The sequence below is a fragment of the Carcharhinus amblyrhynchos genome, chromosome 1 (assembly GCF_965287045.1).
Source record: "Carcharhinus amblyrhynchos chromosome 1, sCarAmb.v2.hapA, whole genome shotgun sequence".
Lineage (NCBI taxonomy): Eukaryota > Metazoa > Chordata > Chondrichthyes > Carcharhiniformes > Carcharhinidae > Carcharhinus > Carcharhinus amblyrhynchos.
Genome location: NC_137324.1, coordinates 24,066,991 through 24,093,528, shown reverse-complemented (window position 1 = coordinate 24,093,528; position 26,538 = coordinate 24,066,991). Strand labels below are relative to the sequence as shown.

General features: G+C 41.8%; 1 protein-coding gene and 1 non-coding gene across 2 annotated transcripts in view; one reads left to right on the top strand and one right to left on the bottom strand.

Moving 5' to 3' along the window:
• The window catches only part of st3gal5 (ST3 beta-galactoside alpha-2,3-sialyltransferase 5), an 89,983-nt gene that overhangs the window by 24,419 nt on the left and 39,026 nt on the right, over positions 1–26,538 (bottom strand). Inside the window, exons 2-4 of the mRNA XM_080198868.1 lie at positions 13,024–13,147; positions 9,437–9,557; positions 1,916–2,259 (exon numbers count right to left, since the gene is read on the bottom strand). Of these exons, the coding sequence (XP_080054994.1) occupies positions 1,916–2,259; positions 9,437–9,557; positions 13,024–13,073 (515 nt within the window). The 5' untranslated portion in view covers positions 13,074–13,147. The remainder of the gene's footprint in view (positions 1–1,915; positions 2,260–9,436; positions 9,558–13,023; positions 13,148–26,538) is intronic.
• LOC145351062 (U2 spliceosomal RNA) lies at positions 11,431–11,627 on the top strand. Its single transcript, XR_013888314.1, has one exon. It is a non-coding gene; the product is annotated as a U2 spliceosomal RNA (small nuclear RNA).

The window sequence follows — 26,538 nt, the reverse complement described above, 5'->3', positions numbered from 1 at the left end:
TGGATTTCTGGGATAAGGGGACTGATTTATCATTGTCACATGTAATAGCATAGTGCCTGCAAATAGTGAAAAGTACGGTTTCTTGCGCGCTATACATGCAAAGCATACCATTCATAGAGAAGGAAATGAGAGAGTGGAGAATGTAATGTTACGTTCATAGCTGGGGTGTAGAGAAAGTATTCAAAATTCTGGTAGCAGGGAAGAAGCTGTTCTTGAGTCCTCAGACTTCTGTATCTTTCTCCCGACAGAAGGAGGTGGAAGAGAGCATGTCCAGGGTGCGAGGGGTCCTTAATTATGCTGGCTGCTTTGCAAAGGCAGCGGGAACTGGAGACAGAGTTAGCAGATGGGAGGCTGGTTTGCGTGATGGATTGGGCTACATTCACGACCTTTTGTAGTTCGTTGTGGCCTTGGCCAGAGCAGGTGCCATACCAAGCTGTGATACAACCAGAAAGAGTGCTTTCTATGGTGCAACTGGAAAGGTTGATGACAGTCGTAGCTGACGTGCCAAATTTCCTTAGTCTTCTGAAGAAGTAGAGATGTTGATGGGCTTTCTTAACAATAATGACGGCATGGGGGGAACCAGCACAGGTTGTTGGTAACCTGGACACCTGAAAACTTGGGGACGGGGGACGGGGGGGAGGTTTGTGTGTGTGTGGTCGTCGTCGTCACAGCTTCCAAATAAGGTATGGGCCATTTAAACAGAGGTAAGAAATATTGATAAAAGGATTTACTGAAGGTGATCTACAGATGCTCATTGAACACATTCAAGTCACGGATTTTGGATACTAGGAGAATCAAGGGACATGGGGATAATGTGGCCAAGTGCAACCAAGGTATATGATGAACCAGGTTCCACAAGGATAAATTCCTACTCATATTTCTTACAATTTATCAGTTTAAAAATGTGTATGCTACTGTTATCAAACCTCTCACTTCTCTACAACGTAACCCATCTGCCTTGACCACTCACTTCTTTATATCCTTGGCAGCCTCTTTGCATCCTCCGCACAGCTTACTTTCCCATCTAACTTTCTGTTGTCAGCAACAGCTGCAATAAACTTGATCTAAGTCATTAATGTAGATTGGAAATAGCTAAGGCCCAAACACTACTTGCATACCCCATTGGTTACCCCACCAACCAGAAAATAACCCATTTATTCCTATTTTGACAGGAAAAACATATCTTGGTAGCTGGTACTTAAAGCTGAAAGGGAGCATCAACTGTGATAGCTACATCATATTCTCAGCAAATTTTTAATTTCACTCGTAGGAAACTCTACCTCCACAATCAGTTTCCTAAGATGTCAGGCTATTATTTTAAAAGTTTTTTTTTTAAGTCTTATTTATTAGGTCACAAGTAGACTTACATTTTCACAGTGACTTCATTGCAGTGTTGATGTACACCTACTTGTGACAATAATAAATAAAGTAACACTGCAATGAAGTTACTGTGAAAACGCTCTAGTCACCACACTCCAGCCTGTTCAGGTACGTTGAGGGAGAATTTTAGCATTGCCAATGCACCTAACCAGTAGGTCTTTCAGATTGTGGGAGGATACTGGAGCATCCAGAAGAAATCCACGCAGACCCAAGGAGAATGTGCAGACTGCACACTGACAGTGACCCAATCTGGGAACTGAACCCAGGTCCTTGGCGATGTGAGGCAGCAGTGCTAAGCACTGTGTTACCATACTATTTAAAATCACATTTAAAAATCACATGACAGTACAGGATCATATCTTTCCAGCATTTGGTTGTCACAATCAAAAATCTTTGAATTAAACAATTTTCATTTCATTGAAAAAAGTGATATTTCATTTGGGCAGACAGGCATTCAAACCCAAAAGTAGTATTTTCAAAGCATCACAAACAATGATCTAAGTAAACAGAACTGGTATACACAAATATGCTGTACCTGATTATAACATCAAATTTATTCAAATAGGGTCCAAGACCTAACCCTCGTAGTATTCCACCATTTCCCAAGACAACACAGCGTTTGCAAGGATTTCTTGCTATTTCTTCTGGCAATGATACCTTGGGCATGAGATCAATGAGTTGGTTAAAACTATTCTGGTGCATTTTAAAACCAAATGGTGTGTTATACTTGAACACAGAGTCACGTAAAATGGAATTTCTCTCCAGGAAAGGACGCATGTTGATGTCATATTTGTGAGGAAACAAAACAGTCATCTCTCGCTGAACAAATGACTTCCGACATTTTTGCCCCAACACTTTTGACGTATATATATGGGCATTCTGTAAAAAAGAGGGAAGACAACAAATATAATTAATACAAGAATGTCAGAAATAGGAACAGGAGAAAATTTGGAAATTTGTGCCTGCTCCAACATTTAATAAAATGCAGGCCAGTAAGTGCAATGGATTTATTAATCTTAGTGTTATTAATATCTTCAGCACCATTTCTTAGGAATACAGATTTCTCCAGGTTCCTAATTTTTAGTTCCACACTATTTTCAGAATGTTTTGTGAGTGTCTTCTAATGCAAAAAAAGGTAATCCTCATTTCCCATTATAATTTCTTATGATTCTGCCTCTAAGAGACCTACCTTTATCAAATCTCTTCACTTTCAGAAGATTTTACAATCCATTTCTATGCCTCTTACTAACTGACTTAATTTCTTTTGCCTTCTTTCAATAATTTCTTAGTTATGCTCTGATTTCCACCATTTTCCCAATCCCCATACTTACTACCATTGTTGGCATAAATATAAGCCTTGTTTAATCAAATACCAACTTCAACTTGTCGTCAGTCATGATTGGACCACTTTTCATGGGTCTTTTTTTCCAAGGGAAGATAGACATGTACTGGAACATCTTAACCATGGGCATGGCTAGTTCTGAAGCACAACTACATCACTGGCATCTATCCAGCATTATGGAAAATTGCTCAGGTATGTAACTGTTCAAAAAAAAAAAGCAGGACCAATCAGTAGTGGAGAAGATGCTAGAACCTATTGTAAGAGTTGTCATAAAGCAGCGTGGGTTTATGAAAGGCAAAATCATACTAACAAATCTACCGGAGTTTGTTGACGATGTAACTAGTATAACAGATAAGGGAGAACCAATGGATGTGCTATTTTTGGGCTTTCAGAATGCACCAAGAATTATGTTTAGACTTAAACGAGGTATATTAAAGAAAAGTACAACACAAGAACAGCCCTTTGGCCCTCCAGGCCTGTGTTGATTATGGTGCCCTATCTACTTAAAAGAAAGCTTCTGCTCTTACTCGCTTCCATATCCTTCTATTCCCTCCCTATTCATGTACCCTTCCAGATGCTTACTAATGCTGCTAGATGTTCCAGCTTCCACCACCTCTTCTGGCAGTGCGTTCCAGGTACCCAACACTGTCTGCGTGAAAAATATACCCCGCACATTTCCCTTAAACTTTCCCCCTCTCACCTTGAACTTGTGCCCTGTTGTAATCAACACTTCTACCGTGGGAAAAAGCCTGACTATCCACTCTGTCTATGCCTCTCATAACTTTGTAGGCCTCTATCAGGTCTTCCCTCAGCCTCAATCCTAGTTTATTCAATGTCTCCTCGTAGTCAACACTCTCGAGACCAAGCAACATCCCGGTGAACCTTCTTTGCACTCTCTCCAAAGCTTCCACATCTTTCTGGTAGTGTGGTGACCAGAACTGCATGCAATACTCCAAATGCAGCCTAACCAAGGTTTTATATAGCTGCAACATGACTTCCTATTAGTTGATTCTCTTTTTACTAAGACATGCTATCCTCATATTAGGAGTAGGCCTCAAATTTTCGACTTCAGAAATGCATTTATGCTCACTTTAAATGTTGACAGGTGGGTTCAATCTGGTGATATTGGCCATGTTGCAAAGATGATGTGTGGGAGTTTAAGACATGCCCACAAAGAACAGATGTCACATGGCAAACAGAAATAGGTCTCCTCCGGCAAAAGGAAAGTTCAACTGGTTTCAAGCCAAGAGGCGTAACATTTGCTAACTTAGTAACTGTGCTGCAGTGAAGGCATTAAGTGTTGGTGAAAAACTGGCAAGAGAACAGAAGAAGAAATCCACCCTGAAGAGGATGCTCAAGATGAAGTGTGCAACGAGAACAGGCACCAGCCTCTGACCAGATTGTGAACAGAATCCAGCAGAACAATTAGTTGTATAGCTGCTTTATGGGACAAAAACGTAGTTTTGCGAGAGAAGGCCAAGGTTGCTCAGAGACTATCAAAAGACTTCAATACTAATAAAGTGACCAATTTCCAGCAATTCATCAACAAGAGAAAACATACAAGCACCTACTATGTCATATTGGCAACATGAGTAAATAGCAAATGAATCTCGACATGCCAAGCAGCCCAACTGTGAATGATCAAAACCAGTTCTAGTGAAAATCACAGTGATACTAGCCCACACAGCCTAAACTAACTTAAAACTAAGTTAAAGCTAATGACAATTTTCAAAGATAAAAGTGTGCTGAAAATCAACTTCCCTGCAGCAACTTCTGCAAAATTCCATCCAACCATTATCAGGGACAGGGATTGAGTAAAGCTGTGGATTAATAGCGCATGGAAAAGACTTCCTGGTAGCCTATGCAAAGAACACAGCTTATCAGTGTGGGATTTGTTCAGGTCCCATATAACTGATGAAATCAAGAGGTGGCTCTGAAGAAATAACAATTATACTAGGGAAGATTGGCGCAGGGGCAGTGAAGTCCAATGTCCATAGTGTTAAATCCAATACTATGAGAGGACAACAAAGGCAAACCTGCACCTCAAGGTAGGTTTATTCCCAAGACTGCATAGTCATTGCATGCCCACCATCCCTATTTACATTCTTTTGAGTAAAACAATTAACACAAAAGGCCTACTCCTGTTTCTAGTTTCTAAATGGTCAAAAGGACAAAGAGGGACACAGTAGTTAGCACTGCCTCACAGCACTAGGGATTGGGTTCAATTCTCTGTACCCCAACAGGCACCAGAGTGTGGCAACTAGGGGATTTTCACAGTCACTTCATTGCAGTATTAATGCAAGCCTATTTATGACACAAACACAAAACTTTAAAATACTAACAAAAGGTCATTAGCTCCTTCTTTGTTGTACCAATAGCCACCACCTGTTTTAACAATGTAACAACATAATAGTCTCTAACAATCACCTTGAGGCAATTGCCCATTAAATCTTGATCAAGTAATTGCCATTTAACAAAGTGGGCTGTGGGAGGAAACCCACGCAGACACGGGAAGAAAGTGCAAACTCCACACAGACAGTGACCCAAGGAATTCAACCTGGGTCCCTGGGTGCTGTGAGGCAGCAGTATTAACCACTGTGCCACTGTGTGGTCCAGTGTTACACATTTGCTTCCCCTTCCCCATTTCAAAATGGCAGTCACCTACACCAACATGGTGGTTCACATTTTATGCATGGCATACAAGTCAACCGCACTGAGAGGATTATTCGAGGTTTCAACGGTCGACCTCTAGAGCATAAAGAATATAAGAACTAGGAGCAGGAGTGGGCCATCTGGCCCCTTGAGCCTGCTCCGCCATTCAATAAGATCATGGCTGATCTTTTTGTGCAGGCGGGTAAGTGGACTCAGCTCCACTTGTCTGCCCGCTCATCATAATCCTTAATTCCTTTAATGTTCAATAATTTATCTATCCTTGCCTTAAAAACATTCAATGAGGTAGCCTCAACTGCTTTACTAGGCAGGGAATTCTACAGATTCACAACCCTTCGTGTAAAGAAGTTCCTCCTCAACTCAGTCTTAAATCTGCTTCCCCTTATTTTGAAGCTATGTCTCCAGTCCTAGTCTCACCTGCCAGTGGAAATAACTTCCTTGCTTCTCTCTTATTTATTCCCTTCATAATCTTATATGTTTCCCCTCATTCTTCTGAATTCCAATGAGTATAGCTCCACTCTACTCAGTGTCTCCTGATAAGCCAACCCTCTCAACTCCGGAATCAACCTAGTGAATCTCCTCTGCATCCCCTTCAGTGCCAGTATATTCTTTCTCAAGGCAAGCCACAATCCATGACATCTGCTTCCAAAACCCTTAGAATCTTTGTCTCTCCCAGACTCAACTAATCCAATACTCTACCAGTGAGCCTCCCACAAATAAACTTCAGCTCATCCACTGAAGCTCTACAGTGCGGAACAGGCTGTTTGGCTCATCAAGTCTGCACCAACTCTTTGTTAGAGGGCCTGGGTAAGATACTCAATCATGCCCTACCTCCATACACAGAGGACAGAGGCATAGACAGAGTGGATAGTCAGAGGCTTTTTCCCAGGGTGGAAGTGTCAATTACACAGGTTCAAGGTGAGGGGGGAAGTTTAAGGGAGTTGTGTGGGGGAAGCTTTTCATGCAGAGTGGTGGGTGCCTGGAACGCATTGCCAGAGGTGGTGGTGGAAGCAGGCAAATTGGCAACATTTAAGAGGCATCTGGACATGAATAGGGAGGGCATAGAAGGATGTGGTCTGAGTAAGAGCAGAAGGTTTTTTTTAAAAAGTATAGTTATGGCATCATGATCAGCACGTGCTTGGAAGCACAAAGAGCCTGTTCCTGTGCTGCATTTTTCTTTCTTCTATTCACCATGGCTAATCCATCTAACCTGCACATCTTTGGACTTGGGAGGAAACTGCAGCACCTGGAGGAAACTCATGCAGACATGGGGAGAACATGTCACCCAAGACCAGAGTAGAACCAGGGTCTCTACCACTGTGCCACCATGCTGCCAGTTCAGTACACTGTTGACCATTTTTTTTCCATTAACTGCTGGATGTGGTAGTCCCTGGCTGGGCCAGCATATCTGATGCATCCTTGATGGCCCTTGAACTCACTGGCTTGCTAGGCCATTTCAGAGGGTTTCTAAAAGTCATCCATATTGCTGCAAACCTGGAGTTACATGTAGACAGACCAGGTAAGGAAGACAGATTTCCTTCCCTAAGGGATGGGTTTTCACAACAATTGACAACAGTTTCATGGCCGTTTCAAAGGATATGGGAGGAAAGCAGGAATAGTTACTTGGTTGGATGATCAGTCATGATCATAATGAATGGCGGTGCAGGTACGAAGGGCTAAATGGCTTATTCCTATTAGACTTTTCATTCCAGATTTTTGTTTTGGAATTCAGATTTCACGTCTGCCATTCTGGAATTCAAACCCAGGTCCCCGGATTACTAGTCTAGTGACAATGCCATTACACCACCACCTCCCCTATTCTAACAAGTTTTAATAAATTTCATTTTTTCTGAGAATATAATCAACAGGATAGATAAAAGATTACTCATGGATGCTGTGTATTTGGATTTCAAAAGATAGTCATTGAAGTGCTACATAAAAGATTATTAGACAAAATAAGGAGTTGGAGGTAATATATTGACATGGATGGAGGATTGGTTACCAGATAGAAAACAAACAGGAATTAGGGGAGGCGTGGGTTAAGATGCTCACGTCCTCAGTTGCCTTTATTCCCCCCCCCGCCCCCCCCACCTTTTTCCTCAAAGGAGGGGTGGCACGGTGGTTAGCACTGCTGCATCATAGTGCCAGGGACTAGGGTTCAATTCCCGAGTTGGGTCACATCTGTGGAGTTTGCACGCTCTCCCCATGTCTGTGTAGGTTTCCTCTGGGTGCTCCAGTTTCCTCCCACAGTCGGAAAGATGTGCTGGTTATGTGCGTTGATCCAAATAGGTGCCAGACTATGGCGACTAGGAGAATTTCACAGTAACTTCATTGCAGTGTTAATGTAAACTTTACCTGTGACTAATAAATAAATATTCAAGCTATTTTCAGGTTGGCAAGCTGTTTGTAGGGGAGCGATGCAACGATCAATGCCAGGGCCTCAGCTACTTAACAATCCATATTGCTAAGAGCAATACATCCACGTTTGCTGATGTTACAAAAAAAAGCTGTTAGTGGGACAGTGCGCAAAAGGATATAGATTAGAATATATAAAAATAGGAAGGTTTTATTGACAATCAAGCCGCACTAACATGGCAACAATTTGCTCACTGATGCTCAATTTGGATTCCACCTAACCTCACTACAGGCTTAAGAGTTGAATTCTAGAAAAGAGTTGAAGTCCAGAGGTGAGATGCAAATAACTGCCCTGGATATCAAGGCAGCATTTGACCAACTGTGGCATGAAGGAGAGCTGGCAAAATTGAAATCAATGGGAATCGAGAAGAAAACTGTCCATTGGTTGGAGTCGTACTTAGAAGAAAAATGGTTGTGGTTGTTGAAGGCCAATCAACTCAGTTCCAGGACATTGATGCAGTAGTTCCTCACAGTTGTGTCCTATGCCGAATATTCTTAATTTGCTTCATCAATTACCTCCCTTACATCACAAGGTCAGAAGTGTGGATTGCTTATCGCTGGTTGCAAATTTTAATAGTTAAAAATTTGTTGGTGAATAGCAGGAAAGATGTCCTTTGAGCATGGATTCCAATGAGAGAGAAGGGACCAGGATAAATTCCAAAGGAACAGCTCACGTCTGACCAATTTACTGGAATTTCATTTTGGTTTATTGGATGTCATGCATCTGGGTTTCAAAAATTCAACATATCCTATTTGACACTGGTTACCCATGTAATAGATGACAACATGTTAGATTGGTTTAATTTATGACTTATGAAAGGAAGGCATCAAATGCTGGTGCTACACATGACGTGTCAAAACAGAAACCAGCTGCCAAAAAAGAGTCCCACAGGCACCAGTGTTTGAATCACTCTGATTTATAGATTTTAAAACAGCAATGTTTGGATTTGTGATTGAAATTGATGTCATCACATCAAAAAAGGAAGATGCTACTGGTCCAATCTCCTTGACTGCATGGCTTTTGAAACCCAGCTTTCAGAAAGGCATTTGACAGAAGTTCCACATAATATTGCAGTTAAGCTCAAAACTGTAGGGATTCAACTAAAATCTTGGCAAGAAATAAGGGAATGACTGAAAGATACAGAATAGATACTTGTTAGAGGAGACGCACTGTAGTCTCCTGTCCCAATTATGTGGCATAGCCAGCCAAAGCTCAACGCTGGGGCCAATACTGTTCCGAATTATGACTTTGATTCAGAAATACATTGGAAATTAGTCAAATTTTCTGATACCAAACTAGAGTGGAGGATATATCCACTTCAACCTTGGTGAATCTTACATGTAAGATCTTCCAATCTGTAAAAATAAGACAACAACTGTACCAAAACCTTTAAACATTCTACTACAAGTTAGAATAATCACAAGGTTTAGCACCTTCCTATTTTGATCACCATCTCAACAAAACGTTTTGATATTAATCACCTGACAACGTTTATTTAACATGATCAATATAAGCTACTGCAGATTTTGTTTTCTCTGGCCAGTTTTAAAATGTAACAACACAAAAGAAATAGTTAGAGGTTTTGATCACAGTGGATACATATCTAAAAAGGGAATAAAAGCTCAGACCTCTACTTTCTCAGGAGTTGCCATGTGTAAGCTCCATATGTCCTCTTTCAGAGGATCCTGGTGCAAAAATGTGTTGAGAGTTCTAAGGCTGAAGAAACACAATGCAATCAAGGTAGTGAGCCTGCAAAGATAAACCACAACCAATTAACAAAGGCTCTATGGAGATTTTTCAATATGCTAATAGTGAAGTAGATAGAATACGTTTACCTTTAAGAACTTCAAATATACATGGTACACGTCATACTTCAGAAAGTATCATGAAATTGCAAGGATTTTATAATCAAACTAAAAAGGAAATAAGTCACATCTCTGATAGAGCATTCAACCCAGGTTTTCTCCTCTGCCCCATCCCCACAACTCCACACATTTACCATGAATAATTCTAACCTACATATCTTGGGACACTGAGGAGCAATTTAGCATGGCCAATTCAACTAACCTGCACATCTTTGTACTGTGGGAGGAAACCAGAGCACCCTGACTAAACCCACACAGTCACGAGGAGAATGTGCAAACTCCATACTGATAAACACCCCAAGGCCGGAAATGAACCTGGGTCCCTGGCATTATAAGGCAGCAAATGCTAACCACTGTGCCACCATGCCACCCCGGAGCATGACATTAGGTTGGAAAATAGCAAATATAACCCTTTTATAAAGGGACAAAGACAGAAAGCAGAAAACTAAAGGCCAGGACACTTAACAGCTGACAGGGAAAATGTTAGAAGCTAATAAAGACATTACAGTAGTGCACATAGAAAAATTCAAGGTAATCAGGGGTCAACACGTTTGTGAAAAAGAAGTCATATTTAACTAACTCATTGAAGTTCTTTGAAAAAGTAATATGTGCTGTGAATAAAGGGGAACCAGGTGGATGTATCATACTTACAATTTTCAGAAGGCTGCACCAAACATTATTGCAGAAAATAAAGCTCATGGTGCAGGGGTAACATATGGGCTTGGAGAGAAGATTGGCTAGGTAACAGGAAATAGAGAATTGGCATAAATGTTTTTTTTCTGATTGGCAAGATGTACTAAATGATGTGTCATAGGGATCACTGCTGGAGCCCCAACTTCTTACAATTTATATAAATGGCTCAGAGGAAGTTAACAAAGTTATGTTTAATTTTCTGATGACATAAAGACAGGTAAGAAATTAAGTTGTTAAGAGGACATATGTTAAGATTTGGCAAGTGTAGCAAAACATGGGTGAATGCAGAATTGTCTATTTTAGCAGGAAAACTAAAATGAAAAGCATATTATCTGACGCAAAGACTATGGAGCTGAGATGCAGAGGGCTCTGGATATCCTAGTGCATGAATCAAACATGCGATTAGTGCAGGTACAGCAAGTAACTAAGAAAATTAATAGAATGTTATCATTTATTATGAGGGGAATTGGACAGAAAAGCAACGAGGTCATGCTTCAGTTATAAAGGGAGCACACCTGGAGCAACACGTGCAATACTGCTCTCCTTTCTTTTTTAAACGAAGGATGTAAACGTGAGGTAAGCAATTCAGAGAGGGTTTATTGATTGGTACATGGAATTGTCAGGTTGTTATGAGAAAAGGTTCGATAGGCTAGGCTTGTATCCACTGAAGTTTAGAAGAGTAAGAGCCAACTTAATCAAAACGTAAAAGATTCTGAGGGTTCTTAAAGTGGATGCGGAAAGAATGTTTCCTCTCATAGGAGAATGCAGAACTAAGGTTCACTGTTTAAAATTAAAGGTGGCTATTTATGATAGTGATGAGAATATTTTCTCAGAGGGTCATGAGTTTTTATAATTCTCTTCCTCAAAAAATGACCTTTGAATATTTTTAAGGCCAAGGTTGTTAGATTCTTGATAAATGAAGGGGTGAAAGGCAAGAATCTGTAGTTAACGTTACTATCATGCCAAATGGTGGAGCAGCTTGAGGGGTCAATTCCTGCCCCCAACTATGTTCATATATTATTTACTATTAAAACGGATTTCGACTACTGCTACCAAATTCCTCCATCTTTCGGCCTTTTGGCTAAGATCAAGTGTAGTATGGACATGCTGTGCTTGGTTGAAGTCATTAGGTTATATTTTAGCTTCATTTGAAGCAATTTTTTTAAAGTGGCATCTTGGCCTTTTGGCTAAGATGCAAATGAGATCAAGCCTTGGAGGAGGAGCTGTGCCTACTCCAATCAGCTTGGATCATGTAGATCAAGCCGAAGACAGGAGGTGAGAGCCCTGTCTTGTCAGCTTGGATCAGGAATGTCCCAACTTGTTGAGACTCTGAATTGGACTTGATTGGATTGAATTGGAATAAAAACAAAAAAAAAGGAGTATCACAGATAGTTAATCGCCACAGACTTTTGAAGATCTGCACGTACAATTCCTATATGTCAAAAGAATTCCAAGCATTACCACTGGAGTGCACTAATCGGTCCAGATAAATAGAACAGTAAAATTTCTGTCAGAAGTGGTGTATATGATTTTGCCCCATTATCAGTAACAAATAGTGTGTCCTTTTGTAACAATTCTGTAACATTCAAACTTTTTACATGTTTGTGCCTTGAGATAGAAACATCTTAAAGTCTGAAACCCAACAGAAAGTGTTTTTTTTAAATTAGGTTACCCATTGCATCCAATTGTTTGTATAGCTGTTGCACTGCAGTCCCTTATCCCTAATCAACTGCACAGGTGCTAGATCAGGCCTCAATTCCTGTCATTAAAGCTCCGAATCAGACTGCAAAACCTAACCGAATAATCCTGACATTTACTTACATAAATATTCCAGACAAACATATTTCCTATGATTCCCCTAAATAACTAGTGAATAAGTGCAATGTTTCCTCAAATCTGAAACACCAGGTCCTTCAAGTGTTCCCTCGTTAGACCATGAGAAACAAGTTTACTATATTTTGTCAAAGCTAAAAGGTGATCCATAAAAACTTAGATCTTCTCATTCAATTTCTCATTCGTTCAGTTCTTTCCACATACCATACATCTTGGTGTAGCACTGAGACAGCATGGGCTAATTGTCCACCAAGTTGCCTCTCTCATAAATCCAAAATTATCAAGATGAAGTTATCAGAATAGTAGGTGGAGGATGAGAACACACTGACTTGCGGGACTACATATCTGGCTGGAATAAAGTGAGATCAGGATTTTCAAACAAAAAAACTGTTTAATTTCAGAGGAGCTCTTGAAATAATACTTTTTTCAAAAAAGATTCCTTGGCCAATAAATCACACAAACACAGGGCAAGGATTCTTTGTGGTGTAGACCAACTTGGTGAAGAACTAAATGTAAAAAACTCACTCAATTTGTGGCTTTATCTTAATCTCTGATTTGTTCATCAGCAGCATGTTAAAAATCTCTAATTATCCTAATTCACTGATTTAATTTGTGCTTAGACTTAAATAGAGAGATTGAGCTTCTGTTCTTATAAGAATATATGCAGCCATGTTTACAAATTTGAAATTGCAGAGATATTCTTTATAAACAGGTAAAACTTGCTTTCTTCCCCCCCACAAAAAGTACTTTAATTAAAACATTTCTGCTAACAATGTTAGATTGAGGGTGGCGTTAAATCTTATTGCCAAGTATACATATCTTACTTTAAAGCTCCTTTGTACGTCAGTTTAGTTTTCCTCATTTTTCCAGTCATTGGCAGCTGTTCTTACAGAAAACTCTAGGGATAGTAATATTTCAGTGGTCCAGGAGAATTTCAAACAAGGACGGCTGCAAAGAAAACAAATAAACTGAGACACAAGAAGAATGAGGTGTTTTGTTTTCCCACAGCTTCTCCCTTGTAACCGAATAAATTTTAACATCTGGAATCCAGCTTGATTCAACAATTCTTGACAGTATCAATTAACTTAAATGCTTACAGTCACAGCTAACGTGATTACAAACATTGGCCAATCTAGATTATTTTAAGTTCTATCATATTTCTTGTCAGAATACAATGGAAGTATTATTGCATTGAAGCAAACCTGAACATAAATCAATAATTTTCAATGGAAGTGAAATATTTACTAGCAAACATGAAACTCTCTAAAATACATACATGTCTGCAACAAGACAGCACATTTCTAATGAGCTTCATATTTTCTGAGAACATGATCTTCTAGTGTTATGTTGTGGCTTCTCCATGCTGAAGAAAGTAGCAGTTGGCCTTTTGGCTAAGATCAAGTATGTTATTGACATGCTGTACTTAGTTGAAGTCATTAGGTAATATTTTAGCTTCATTTGAAGCAATTTTTTAACGAGGCATCTTGGCCTTTTGGTTAAGATGCAAATGAGATCAAGCCTTGGAGGAGGAGCTATGCCTACTCCAATCAGTTTGGATCACGTCGACCAAGCCCAAGACAGGGGGTGAGAGCCCTGTCTTGTCAGCTTGGATCGGAAATGTCTCAACTTGTTGGGACTCTGAATTGGACTTGATTGGATTGAATTGGAATAAAAACAAAAAAAAAGCAGTTTTAAAAGCTTTGCATAAACTCAATCAAAACGATCAAACATTAACTGCTGACGTGGAGGCAATTTATCATGGAAAATGCTGTGGACATATACAAAATGTTCCTCGCAATGAAAAATAAGTTTTTTTTTAAAAGGCTCACTCATCTCTCATTTTCAAAATGTTGTGGAATTGTTGTGACCTGCAAATTATAGGTTCTACAATGTTAAAGTTAAAGATTACAATTATTCAGCCTGTTATTGCTGACGCAGAAGGTCAAAAGTAAAGCACATAATATTCTGTCTCCTTCCAGTCCTGTTATAGAGTCCATCTACAGCACTGGCCAGTTTGCTACTGTAAGGATGTTTACAGTTTGCTACTCACATTTGTAGTGGTCAGAGCTGTGAGGGCCAAAAATACTTTCTCCAGTGACCATGATTAGCACAAAAGGATAAACACAATTTATAAATATGCTTGTTTCCCGTGTCCAGAGCATCATTAATTACATTTATGGTATTGCTGTGAGAGGGATTTTATGTTCTCAGAGCATGAAGTTATCATAGTGACACTGCAAGCCTTGCACTGCTCTGTTCTTATTCAACTCCTCCACTATTGCTAAATTATTGGACTGGTTACCAGTCCGCATCCCGCATCCAATGCGAGATGAGCAGGGATTTTGCAAGAAATGACAGAGTGATGAACATAGCCCAGTCCATCACGCAAACCAGCCTCTCATCCATTGACACTGTCCACACTTCCTGGTGCTTCGGAAAAGCAGCCAGCATAATCAAGGACCCCACGCACCCTTGACAGAATCTCTTCCATCTGGAAAAAGATACAAAAGCCTGAGATCATGTACCAACCTGCTCAAGAACAGCTTCTTCCCTGCTGCCATCAGACTTTGGAATGGACCTCCCTTATATTAAATTGATCTTTCTCTACACCCTGGCTATGATTGCAGCACTATATTCTGCACCCTTTCCTTTCTTTCTCCTCTATGTACTCTATGAACATTATCTATATAGTGCTCAAGAAACTATATCTTTCACTGTATACATATGACAGTAAATTAAAAATCAATTAAATATTGGGAAAACTGAAGTCTTCCAAACTCTATTCCTTCCTAGGAACATAAGAAACATTAAGAAATAGGAGGAGTAGGCCATCTAGCCCTTCGAGCCTGCCCCGCCATTCAATAAGATCATGGCGTAATCGACTCCATCCCTCTTCCTTGCAACAATCAGAGATTAAGCCAACCTTTTTGCAAACTTGGTATTTGATCCAGGGATGAGCTACTGACCTCAGTTGCACCATCACTTTAGACCTACTATTTCAACTTCAACATTGCCTGCTTTTGCTCCTCAGCCCAGCTTCTGCTTAATGCTTATTCATGCTTTTCTTACATCTATTCATAAAGCCTGTTAAGATCTTGGAGAAGGAGCAGAGGAGATTTACCAGAATGAAATCAAGGATCAGAAATTTCACTTGTACGGAGAAGCAAGGATTCACTTCCTCAAAGCAGAGGTTAAATGGGATTTAATAAATGTTCAAAAATACAAGGAGAAATGTATGTGTTTTCTGTAGTAGATGCTTTGGCTACCAGAGCACAGAGATTTAAGACAATTGCCAAAGGAACCAGAGGAAAGATAAGAACATACGGAATAAGGGCTGAGTAGGCCATTTGGCCCTTCAAGCCAGCTCTGAAATTCATGATCACCTAGCTCAGATTGACTTTCATACACAACCTCCATACACCTTAATCCCCAAAATCCTTTGACCGTTGTCTTAAATAATTTAAATGATACCGTCCACACCTCTCTGGTGTACAGAATTTCAAAGATTTTACAAGTGATAATGAGAAGAATTATGCATGCAACGGGTTGCACTGCAGGATTCTGCAGTTAGTAAATTTATCCTAGCCAACATTAAATGCAATTCGTAATCGGACAACATTTGCTAAATAATTCTCACTGTTCTAAGAATTACACTGACAAGCAATTTAAGAGCCAACCAGGCTCAAAGCGTGGTGTATTTCCATGTACTCAGGGCCCCAGACAGAAAGAACAGGTCCACATATCACACCTGTTAACAAAAATAGTGACTACCATTTGATAATGCATTCCTCAGGCAGTGGCTTGACCAAAGTCAAGCTGTCAGTTTAAATTTCAAACAATGCCTGGCAGTTAACTGCCAGTCACCATCAACTGGTCCGCTGTCCCTGGCAACACCTCGACAACAGTAAGAAGTCTCACAACATCAGCAGAATCTTTGGGTTGGGAAAGGTGAGAGCTTCAAATCTCAACATTTGTGATACCATAGACAGGGCAGTAAAGAATTAATTTAAAATTGATTAAGATTTACCAATGTATTGCATGATTCACTCAACTGGTTATATTCCTTTACACCTTCCATATTCAGCAAAGTAAAATGCAACAAGAGATAGGTAGAATTGACATGAGTTTATAACTGAGTTTGGCAGCTAATGTCCAACTTAAGGACTAGTCTATTTTCCTTTTGTTTTGTACCATTCATTGTGGTTTTCTGAAGGCCAATTAGGGGAGGGGTTGGCATAGTGGTATTGTTATTAGACTTGTAATCCAGAACCAAGGCAATGCTTTGGAGTCCCAGATTTGAATCCCAACATAGAAGATGGTGAAATTTGAATTAAAATATTGAGTTAAAAGTTTAAAGGTGATCATGAAATCATTGCTATAAAATCCCATCTGCCTCACTAATGTCCTTCAGGAAAGGTAATCTGCCACTGTTACCTGGTCTGCCCTATATGTGACACCAATGTCCTCTGAATGTCCTAGTTAACCACTCAAGGAGCAATCAGGGGCAGGCAATAAATGCTGGCCCAGTCAGCAACACGTCCCCTGAACAAATCAAAAAAAGGTAACCAAAGTGATTATTCTTATGATAGCGCTTTGGTGTGCAATTTTACTACTTTAGGCATCAATGACAAACTTAACGGCAACTCCTGATGGACTCTAATTTTCCCTCACTAACTCGAGAGATTAATTGCGGTGCTCTAGCCATATTAGTGGCCAAGATTGGCTAATTTATCATGCATCAAGGATGAAACATGGTACTTTCTTTGTCTGTAGCTTAACCATTTACTGCTCTATCAGCACACTCTTGACCATCATAGAGAGAGAATCTGGTGAACTGGCGCAATGACAATAGTCTCTCCCTCAATGTCAACAAAACAAAGGAGATTGTCATCGACTTCAGGAAGCGTAGTGGAAGGCATGCCCGTCTATGTCAATGAGGACAAAGTAGAAATGGTCGAGAGCTTCAAGTTTCTAGGTGTCTAGATCACCAACCACCTGTCCTGGTCCCTCCACACTGACGTTATAGTTAAGAAAGCCCACCTATGCCTCTACTTTCTCAGGAAGCTGAAGAAATTTAGCACATCTACTCAACTCTTACCAACTTCTACTTCTGGTTGTATCACAGCTTGGTGTGGCTCCTGCTCTGTCCAAGACTGCAATAAATTACAAAGGGTCGTGAACGAAGCCCAGTCCATCACTCAAACCGGCCTTCCTTACAGACACTGTCTCCACTTCCCACTGCCTCAGAAAAGCAGCCAGCATAATCCTGGACATGCTCTCTTCCGTCAGGAACAAAATACAAAAGTCTGAGAACTTGTACCAACCAACTCAAAAACAGCTTCTTCCCTGCTGCCATTAGACTTTTGAATAGAGCTACCTCACATCAAGTTGATCTTTCTCTATACCCTAACTATGACTGTGCCCCTACATTCTGCACTCTCTCCTTTCCTTTACTATGTATGGTACGCTTTGTCTGTATAGTGCACAAGAAACACTACTTCTCATTGTACACGAATACATGACAGTAATAAATCAAATCAGCAAAATTATGGAAGGGATCACAGACAATGCTATCTTGCAGCCCTCATTCAGCAATAACCTGTATACTGATACTCAGTTTGAGTTCCAGCAGGACACTCAGCTCCTGGCCTCAATACAGCCTTTGTCCAAACATGCACAAAATAGCTGAGCTCTAGAGGTAAGGTGATAGTGACTGCCCTTGGCAGCACCTGACTGAGTGAGGCATCAAGGAGCCTGAGCAAAACTGAAGTCAACGCGAATCAAGAGAAAACTCTCCATTGTGCGAGATATGACTCCAGCCAAAGTAAAATGGTTGTGGTTCGGAATATAGGAACAAGAGTAGGCTATTTAGCCCATCTAGCCTGCTCCGCCATTTAATATAATCATGGCTGATTGGACACCAATGCCTTCTACACTCACTATCCCCCATAATCCTTTGTATAATTGTTAACCAGAAATCTGTCAATATCTGATTTAAGCACACACAATGAACGACTTCCAAAGCTCTCTGGGGTACAGAATTCCAAATATTCTCAATAATCTATGTAAAGAAATTTCTTATCATCTCAGTCCTAAGTGGCATTCCCCTTATTTTGAAATCATGTCCCCTGCTCCTTGACTCCCCAATCTAGGGAAACATCTTATCTGCATCAACCCTGTCAATTCCATTAAGTATTTTCTGGTTCAATGAAATCATCTGCTATTTTTTGAAACTCTAGAGCTGTTTGCCCAATCCTTTTTCATAAGGCAGTCCTGTCATCCCTGGAACAAGTCTGGTAACTCGTGGTACAATAATAACGTTTTTTTTCTCTTTTTCATTCGCAGGTTTTAAGTCGGTCCACCTTGTGTCCAACGAGGGGCATACACGCGATGGGTCGTACTTGGGCTGCTCTTGGTTGTTCGAGATTGGCCTAATGCTTCATGTCGTTAGTGTGTGCTTAAGCTGGACCAGATACTGGGCAAGACGACAGCTCAGTGACTATCACTGATTGCTGTGCAGACACATGGATTTGGGCCGGTGTCTGTGGGAGTCTGCGCATTCTCCCCATGCTTGCGTGGGTTTTCTCCGGGTGCTCCGGTTTCCTCCCACACCCCAAAGATGTGCTATTAGGCTGATTGGCAGTAATAAATTGTCCCTAAATTAGTTTCCCTCAGTGTGGATGGCCATAAAACATTAGATAAGGGTCATGGGTGGAGGGGGGTACTGGTGGTGTTAAGATGGCGGCGCGGGCCTGTTGGGCCGAAGGGCCTGTTTCCCGGGCTATTTTTGTTCTTTGTTCTCTGTGGCCATAATATCAAACAATAAAGAAAATTACAGCACAGGAACAGGTCCTTTGGATCTCCAAGCCTGCACTGACTGTGCTGCCCAACTTAACTAAAACCCCCAATCCTTCTAGGGACCATATCCATCTATTCCCATCATATTCATATATTTGTCAAGGCAACCCTTAAAAGTCACTATCTGCTTCCACTACCTCCCCCGGCAATGACTCCCAGGCACCCACTACTCGCTGTGTAAAAAATCTGCCTTGTACATCTCCTTTAAACCTTGCCCCTCACACCCTAAACCTGTGCCCTTTAGTAATTGACTCTTCCACCTCAGGAAAAAGCTTCTGTCGATCCACGCCTCTTAAAATCTTTTAGACTTCTATCAGGTCACCCCTCAATCTCCATCGCTCCAGGTGAGAACAAATCAAGTTTCTCCAACCTCTCCTCACAGCTCATGCTCTCCATGCCAGGCAACATGCTGGTAATTCTTTTCTGTACTTTCTCCAAAATCTCCACATCCTTCTGGTAGTATGGCAGCCAAAATTGAACAAAATTCCAAGTGCGGCCTAACTAAGGTTCTATAAAGCTGCAACATGACTTGTTAATTTTTAAACTCAGTGCCCCGGCCGATGAAAGCAAGCATGCTGTATGCCTTCTTGACTGAGTTGAGGAGGAACTTCTTCACACAAAGGGTTGAAAATCTGTGGAATTCCCTGCCCAGTGAAGCAGTTGAGGCTACCTCATCGAATGTTTTTAAGGCAAGGATAGATAAATTTTTGAACAGTAAAGGGATTAAGGGTTATGATGACCGGGCTGATAAGAGGAGCTGAGTCCACAAAAAAAATTAGCCATGCTCTTACTGAATGGTGGAGCAGGCTTTTTTTTTGGGGGGGCGGGCACATGGCCTACTCCTGCTCCTAGTTCTTATGTTCTTGTGAGATACTGTGAGCCTAGTCAAAGAGAAAAAGGAAGCATTTGTCAAAACTAGGAGGCTGGGAACACACAAAGCATGTGTGGAATACAAGGAAAGTAGAAAGAAACTTAAGCAAGGAGTAAGGAGGGCTAAAAGGGGTCACGATAAACTGTTGGCCAACAGGATTAAAGGAAAATCCCAAGGCATTTTATACATGTATAAAGAGCAAGAGGGTTAGCGCAATCAAGAACAAGGGAGGGAATTTATGCATGGAGCCAGAGGAAATGGGCGAGGTATTAAATGAGTACTTTGGGTCAGTATTCACTAAAGAGAAGGACTTGGTGGATGATGAGTCTGGGAAAGGATGTGTATGTAGTTTATCATGTTGAGATCAAAAAGGAGGTAGTATTGGGATTCTTGAGAAACTAAGGTAGACAAGTCCCCAGAGCCTGATGGGATTTCCCCCAGAATACTGAGACAGTCAAGGGGGGAAATTGCTGGGGCCTTAAGGGAAATCTTTGTATCCTCACTGGCTACAACGGAGGTCATGATGTGGGTATGCCGGCGTTGGACTGGCGTAAACACAGTAAAAAGTCTGACAACACCAGGTTTTAGTCCAACCTATTTATTTGATAATATTCTCACTAGCTTTCGAGGGGACAGCCTCTTTGTCAGGTGAATGGAGAGTTCTGGCCTCAGACAGAGCATATAACAAGTTCCGCACACATGAGGACGGTCTCAACAGGGATCTTGGGTTCATGTCGCACTATCTGTAACCCCCGTGACTTGCCTGGGTTTGCAAAACCTCACTTACTGTACTGTCTGGAGACAATACACATCTCTTTAAACTGTGATCAGTGCTCCTACCACTCACATTGTCAGCCACTTCAGGTCTTGAACAGCAGGTTAGGTGTAAGGATTCGCATTTTAATCAGTAATCTCTAAACTGTCTGTGCTTTATATGCTCTGTCTGAGGCCAGAACTCTCCATTCACCTGACAAAGAGGCTGTCCCCTCGAAAGCTAGTGAGAATATTATCAAATAAATAGGTTGGACTAAAACCTGGTGTTGTCAGACTTTTTACTGTGTACAACGGAGGTCCCAGAGGATTGGAGAATAGCCAATGTTGTTCCTTGTTTAAGAAGGGTAGCAAGAATAATCCAGGTAATTACAGGCCAGTGAGTACACATCAGTGGTAGGGAAATTATTGGACAGGATTCTTCAAGACAGGATTTATTCCCACTTGGAAATAAGGGGATGTGTTAGTGAGAGGCAACATGATTTTGTGAAGGGAGATTGAGCAGATTGGGCCTGTACTCGTTGGAGTTTAGAAAGCTGAGGGATTATCTTATAGAGACATATAAGGTAATGAAGGGGCTAGATAGGGTGGAGGCAGAGAGATTCTTTCCACTTAGAAAGGAAACAAGAACTAGAGGACACAGCCTCAAAATAAGGGGGAGTCAGTTTACAACAGAGTTGAGGAACTTCCTCTGAGGGTAGTGAATCTCTGGAATTCTCTTGCCCATTGAAGCGGTGGAGGCTACCTCATTGCATATGTTTAAGTCACAGATTTCTGATCAATAAGGGAATTAAGGGTTATGGGGAGCAGGCAGGTAAATGGAACTGAACCACTACAAGATCAGCCATGATCTTATTGAATGGCGGGGTAGACTCAAGGGGCTAGGTGGCCTACTCCTGCTCCTATTTCTTATGTTCTTATTAGTTGTACAGAGTGTTGGTTAGGTCACAGTTGGACTAGTGTGTGTAGTTCTAGTCACCTCACTATAGGAAGGATGTGATAGCACTAGAGGGGTTGCAGAGGAGGTTCACCAGGATACTGCATTTGAGTTAATAAAGAAGAGACTAGAGCAGCTGTTCACTGTGGTTCAGAGGCCAATCATAAGAAGGCATAGTTTTAGGGTAAGGGGCAGGAGATTCAGATGGGGATTTGAGGAAATCTGGAACGCACTGCCTGGGAAGGTAGTGGAGGCCAGAAGCCTTACAACCTTTAAATAATATTTGGATAAGCACTTGAAATATCATAACATTCAAGGGCGTTTGACAAGGTACCTCACAAGAGGTTATTGCAGAAGGTAAGGGGGCATGGAGTTGGGGGTAGGGTGTTAGCGTGGATAGAGGATTGGCTGTCAAATAGGAAGCAGAGAGTGGGGGTCAATGGGTGCTATTCGGATTGGCGGTTGGTGACTAGTGGAGTGCCCCAGGGGTCGGTGCTGGGGCCTCAGCTATTTACCATTTATATAGATGATCTGGAGGAGGGAACCGAGTGTATGGTGTCAAAATTTGCTGATGACACCAAGATTGGTGGAACGGCAAATTGCGCGGAGGGTGTGGAGAGTCTGCAGAAGGATCTAGATAGGCTGGGCGAATGGGCCAGGAAATGGCAAATGGAATTTAATGTTGGCAAGTGCAAGGTGGTCCACTTTGGTAGGAATAATGGTAGGAAGGACTATTACTTACGTGGCGAAAAACTGCAGCAGGCGACGGTGCAGAGGGACCTCGGGGTCCTTGTGCATGAGTCGCAAAAACCCAGCCTACAGGTGCAGCAGGTGGTCAGGAAGGCTAATGGGATGCTGGCCTTCATAGCGAGGGGGATTGAATATAAAAGTAGGGAGGTCTTGCTGCAGCTGTATAGGGCATTGGTGAGGCCGCAGCTGGAGTACTGTGTGCAGTTTTGGTCGCCGTACTTACGCAAGGATATTTTGGCCTTGGAGGGAGTGCAAGGGAGGTTTACTAGGCTGATGCCGGAGTTGAGGGGGTTGAGCTATGAGGAGAGGCTGAATAAACTAGGCTTGTACTCGTTAGAGTTTAGAAGAATGAGGGGAGATCTCATTGAGACGTATAAGATGATGAATGGGATGGATAGGATAGAGGTGGAGAGACTCTTCCCGCTCAGAAAGGACAGTAGGACTAGGGGGCACAGCCTCAAGATAAAGGGGGGGCGGTTTAGAATGGAGTTGAGGAGGAACTTCTTCACTCAAAGGGTGGTGAATCTCTGGAATTCTCTGCCCGTTGAAGTGGTGGAGGCTGCCTCGCTAAATATTTTTAAAATGCGGGTTGATGGGTTTTTGATAAAGCGAGGGGATTAAGGGTTATGGGGAGAGGGCGGGAATGTGGAACTGAGCCATGACAGATCAGCCATAATCTTATTGAATGGCGGGGCAGGCTCGAAGGGCTAGATGGCCTACTCCTGCTCCTATTTCTTATGTTCTTATGTAACATGGGACAAGTGCAGGGAATGGGATTAGCACACCTAATGGTAGTTATTGTAGGTGCAGGCTCGAAGGGCTGAAGGACCTTTTCTGTGCTGTATGACTCTTATGACATGGACTTTAGTAGTTCAAGGCAATAACTCACTACCACCTTCTCAAAAGCAATTAGGTATGGGCAAGAAATGCTGGCCTAGCTAGCAGCACCTACATCCTGTCAAAGAATACATTCAAAAATGCAATTATCTCCTACTCAATAATTAGCATATTATATTGAAATCGATGTTTCCTATTACAGCAGTTTGTTTCTGCAGCATTCCAAGATGTGTATGCTCTTTGACAGGGAGGGCTGTGTTTCAATAGTTGTCCACCAATTTCCAGATGAAAATATTACCATTAAGATCATAACTATTGGGGCGCCCCCAGTATCATTTTCACTCAAGTATCTTTTTTAAGCATGTGCTAACTTTGTAAATGGATATTGGAATAACTTTGGGTTAATGAATTTTGGAACGAATGGGCAATTTCATTCTTGTGGGATCTAACTTATTGCAGTGTATCATCTGCCTAAAATAGCAAGCATTTAATTAATATAGTTAAATTAGTGATGAGCAGCTGTTTCAGGACCCAAATGCCATTGTTAACTTATGCAATATGTTTGCCAGTTCTGCAATAGGCCTTAAATCAGGGCAGAAACATGATATGTCCTGTAAAAAAGCTTTGAACTGCTCTCAGATAAGTTATTGATTTTTCTCCCTTTCGCTATTTTAGCTCCTGATAAATTTTGAAAGAAGTTATTTTTCAAGTGTAATTTTGACCAATGCTGTCTGTTACATGAGAAATAGGAGCAGGAGTAGGCCATCTAGCCCTTCGAGCCTGCCCTGCCATTCAATAAGACCATGGCTGTTCTGAAGTGGATCGGTTCCACTTTCCCGCTTTCTCCCCATAACCCTTAACTCCCTTGTCTGACAAAAACCTATCTACCCGTGACTTAAAACATATTTAGCAAGGTAGCCTCCACCACTTCAATGGGCAGAGAATTCCAGAGATTCACCACCCTTTGAGTGAAGAAGTTCCTCCTCAACTCCGATCTAAACTGCACCCCCCCCGCCCCCCCCCCCCCCTATCTTGAGGCTGTGCCCTCTAATCCTGCTGTCCTTTCTGAGCAGGAAGAATCTCTCTACCTCTACCCTATCCATCCCTTTCATTATCTTATACGTCTCTATAAGATCCCCCCTCATCCTTCTAAACTCCAACAAGTACAGACCCAGTCTATTTAGTCTCTCTTCATAGTCTAACCCCCTCATCTCCGGTATCAGCCTAGTGAACCTCCTCTGCACTCCCTCCAAGGCCAAAATATCCTTGCGTAAGTGTGGCGACCAAAACTGCACACAGTACTCCAGCTGCAGCCTCACCAGTGCCCTGTACAGTTGCAGCAAGACCTCCCTGCTTTTATATTCTATCCCCCTCGCTATAAAGGCCAGCATCCCATTCGCCTTCTTGATCACCTGCTGCACCTGCAGACTGGGTTTTTGCGACTCATGCACAAGGACCCCCAGGTCCCTCTGCACCTTAGCATGCTGCAGCTTTTCGCTCTTTAAATAGTAATCCCTCCTACTATTATTTCTGCCAAAGTGGATAACCTCACACTTGCTAACATTGTACTCCATCTCGCAGGTCCTCGCCCACTTGCTCAGCCTATCCAGATCCCTCTGCAGACTGTCCACACAATTTGCTTTTCCACTCATCTTCGTGTCATCAGCAAATTTCGTTACCCTACACTCAGCCCCCTCCTCCAGATCATCTATATAAATGGTAAATAGCTGAGGCCCCAGCACCGATCCCTGCGGCACTCCACTAGTCACCAACCGCCAATCAGAATAGCGCCCACTGATACCAACTCTCTGCCTCCTATTAGACAGCCAATCCTCTATCCACGCTAACACCTTACCCCCAACTCCATGCCCCCTAACCTTCTGAAGCAACCTTTTGTGTGGCACCTTATCAAACGCCTTTTGAAAATCGAGAACCACCACATCCACCAGTTCCCCTCTGTCTACCGCACTGGTCACATCCTCATAGAAATCCAATAAATTCGTCAAACATGACTTCCCCTTAACGAATCCGTGCTGCATCTGCTTTATCAGACCATTCTTTTCTAGGTGCCTCGCTATTTCTTCTTTGATGTTGGATTCAAGCATTTTTCCAACTACCTGTTACTGTTAAAACCTCTATTGTTGGAAGGTATTTTGAGAGACAGGATCGACAGGCATTTAGAGATGCAAGTGCTAAGTAGGGACAGTCAGCATGGCTCAGGGCGAAAAATCATGTCTCAAATTTGATTGAGTTTTTGAAGGGGTAACCAAGAAGGTGGATGAGGGCAGTGCAGTTGATGTTGTCTACATGGACTTTAGCAAGGCCTTTGACAAGGTACCGCATGGTTAAATCTCACAGAATCCAGGATGAGGTATCTAAATGGATACAAAATTGGCTTCTTGATCAAAGCCAGAGGGTGGTTGTAGAGGGTTGTTTTTCAAATTGGAAGCCTGTGACCAGCTGTGTGCCTCAGGGATCAGTGCTGGGTCCACTGTTATTTGCCATTTATATTAATGATTTAGATGAGAATATAGGAGGCATGGTTAGTGAGTTTGCAGATGACACCAAGATTGGTGGCATTGTGGACAGTGGAGAAAATTATCTCCAATTGCAACAGGATCTTGATCAATTGGGCCAGTGGGCTGATGAATGGCACATGGAGTTTAATTTAGACAAATGTGAGGTGATGCATTTTGGTAGACTGAACCAGGGCAGGACTTACTCAATTAATAGTAGGGTGTTGGGGAGAGTTATAGAACAAAGGGATCTAGGGGTACATGTTCAAAGCTCCTTGAAAGTGGAGCCACAGGTGGACAGAGGGTGTAGAAGGCATCCAGCATGCTTGGTTTCATCAGTTAGAACATGAATACAGGAGTTGGGACGCCTTGGTGAAGTTGTACAAGAAATTGGTAAGGCCACACTTGGAATACTGTGTGCAATTCTGGTCACCCTATTATAGGAAGGATATTATTAAGCTAGAAAGAGTGCAGAAAAGATTTATTAAGATACTACCAGGACTTGATGATGATTTGAGTTATAGAGGACATAGGTTTAAGGTGAGAGGGGAGAGATACAAAAGTGTCCAGAGGTGCAATTGTTTCACATAGAGGGTGACGTGTGTCTGGAACAAACTGCCACATGTAGTAGTAGAGGCGGGTACAATTTTATCTTTTGAAAAGCATTTAGATAGTTACATGGGTGCGATGGATATAGAGGGGTATGGGCCAAATGCGGGCAATTGGGGTTAGCTTAGGGGTTTTAGAAAATAAAAGGCAGTATGGACAGGTTGGGCTGAAGGGCCTGTTTCCATGCTGT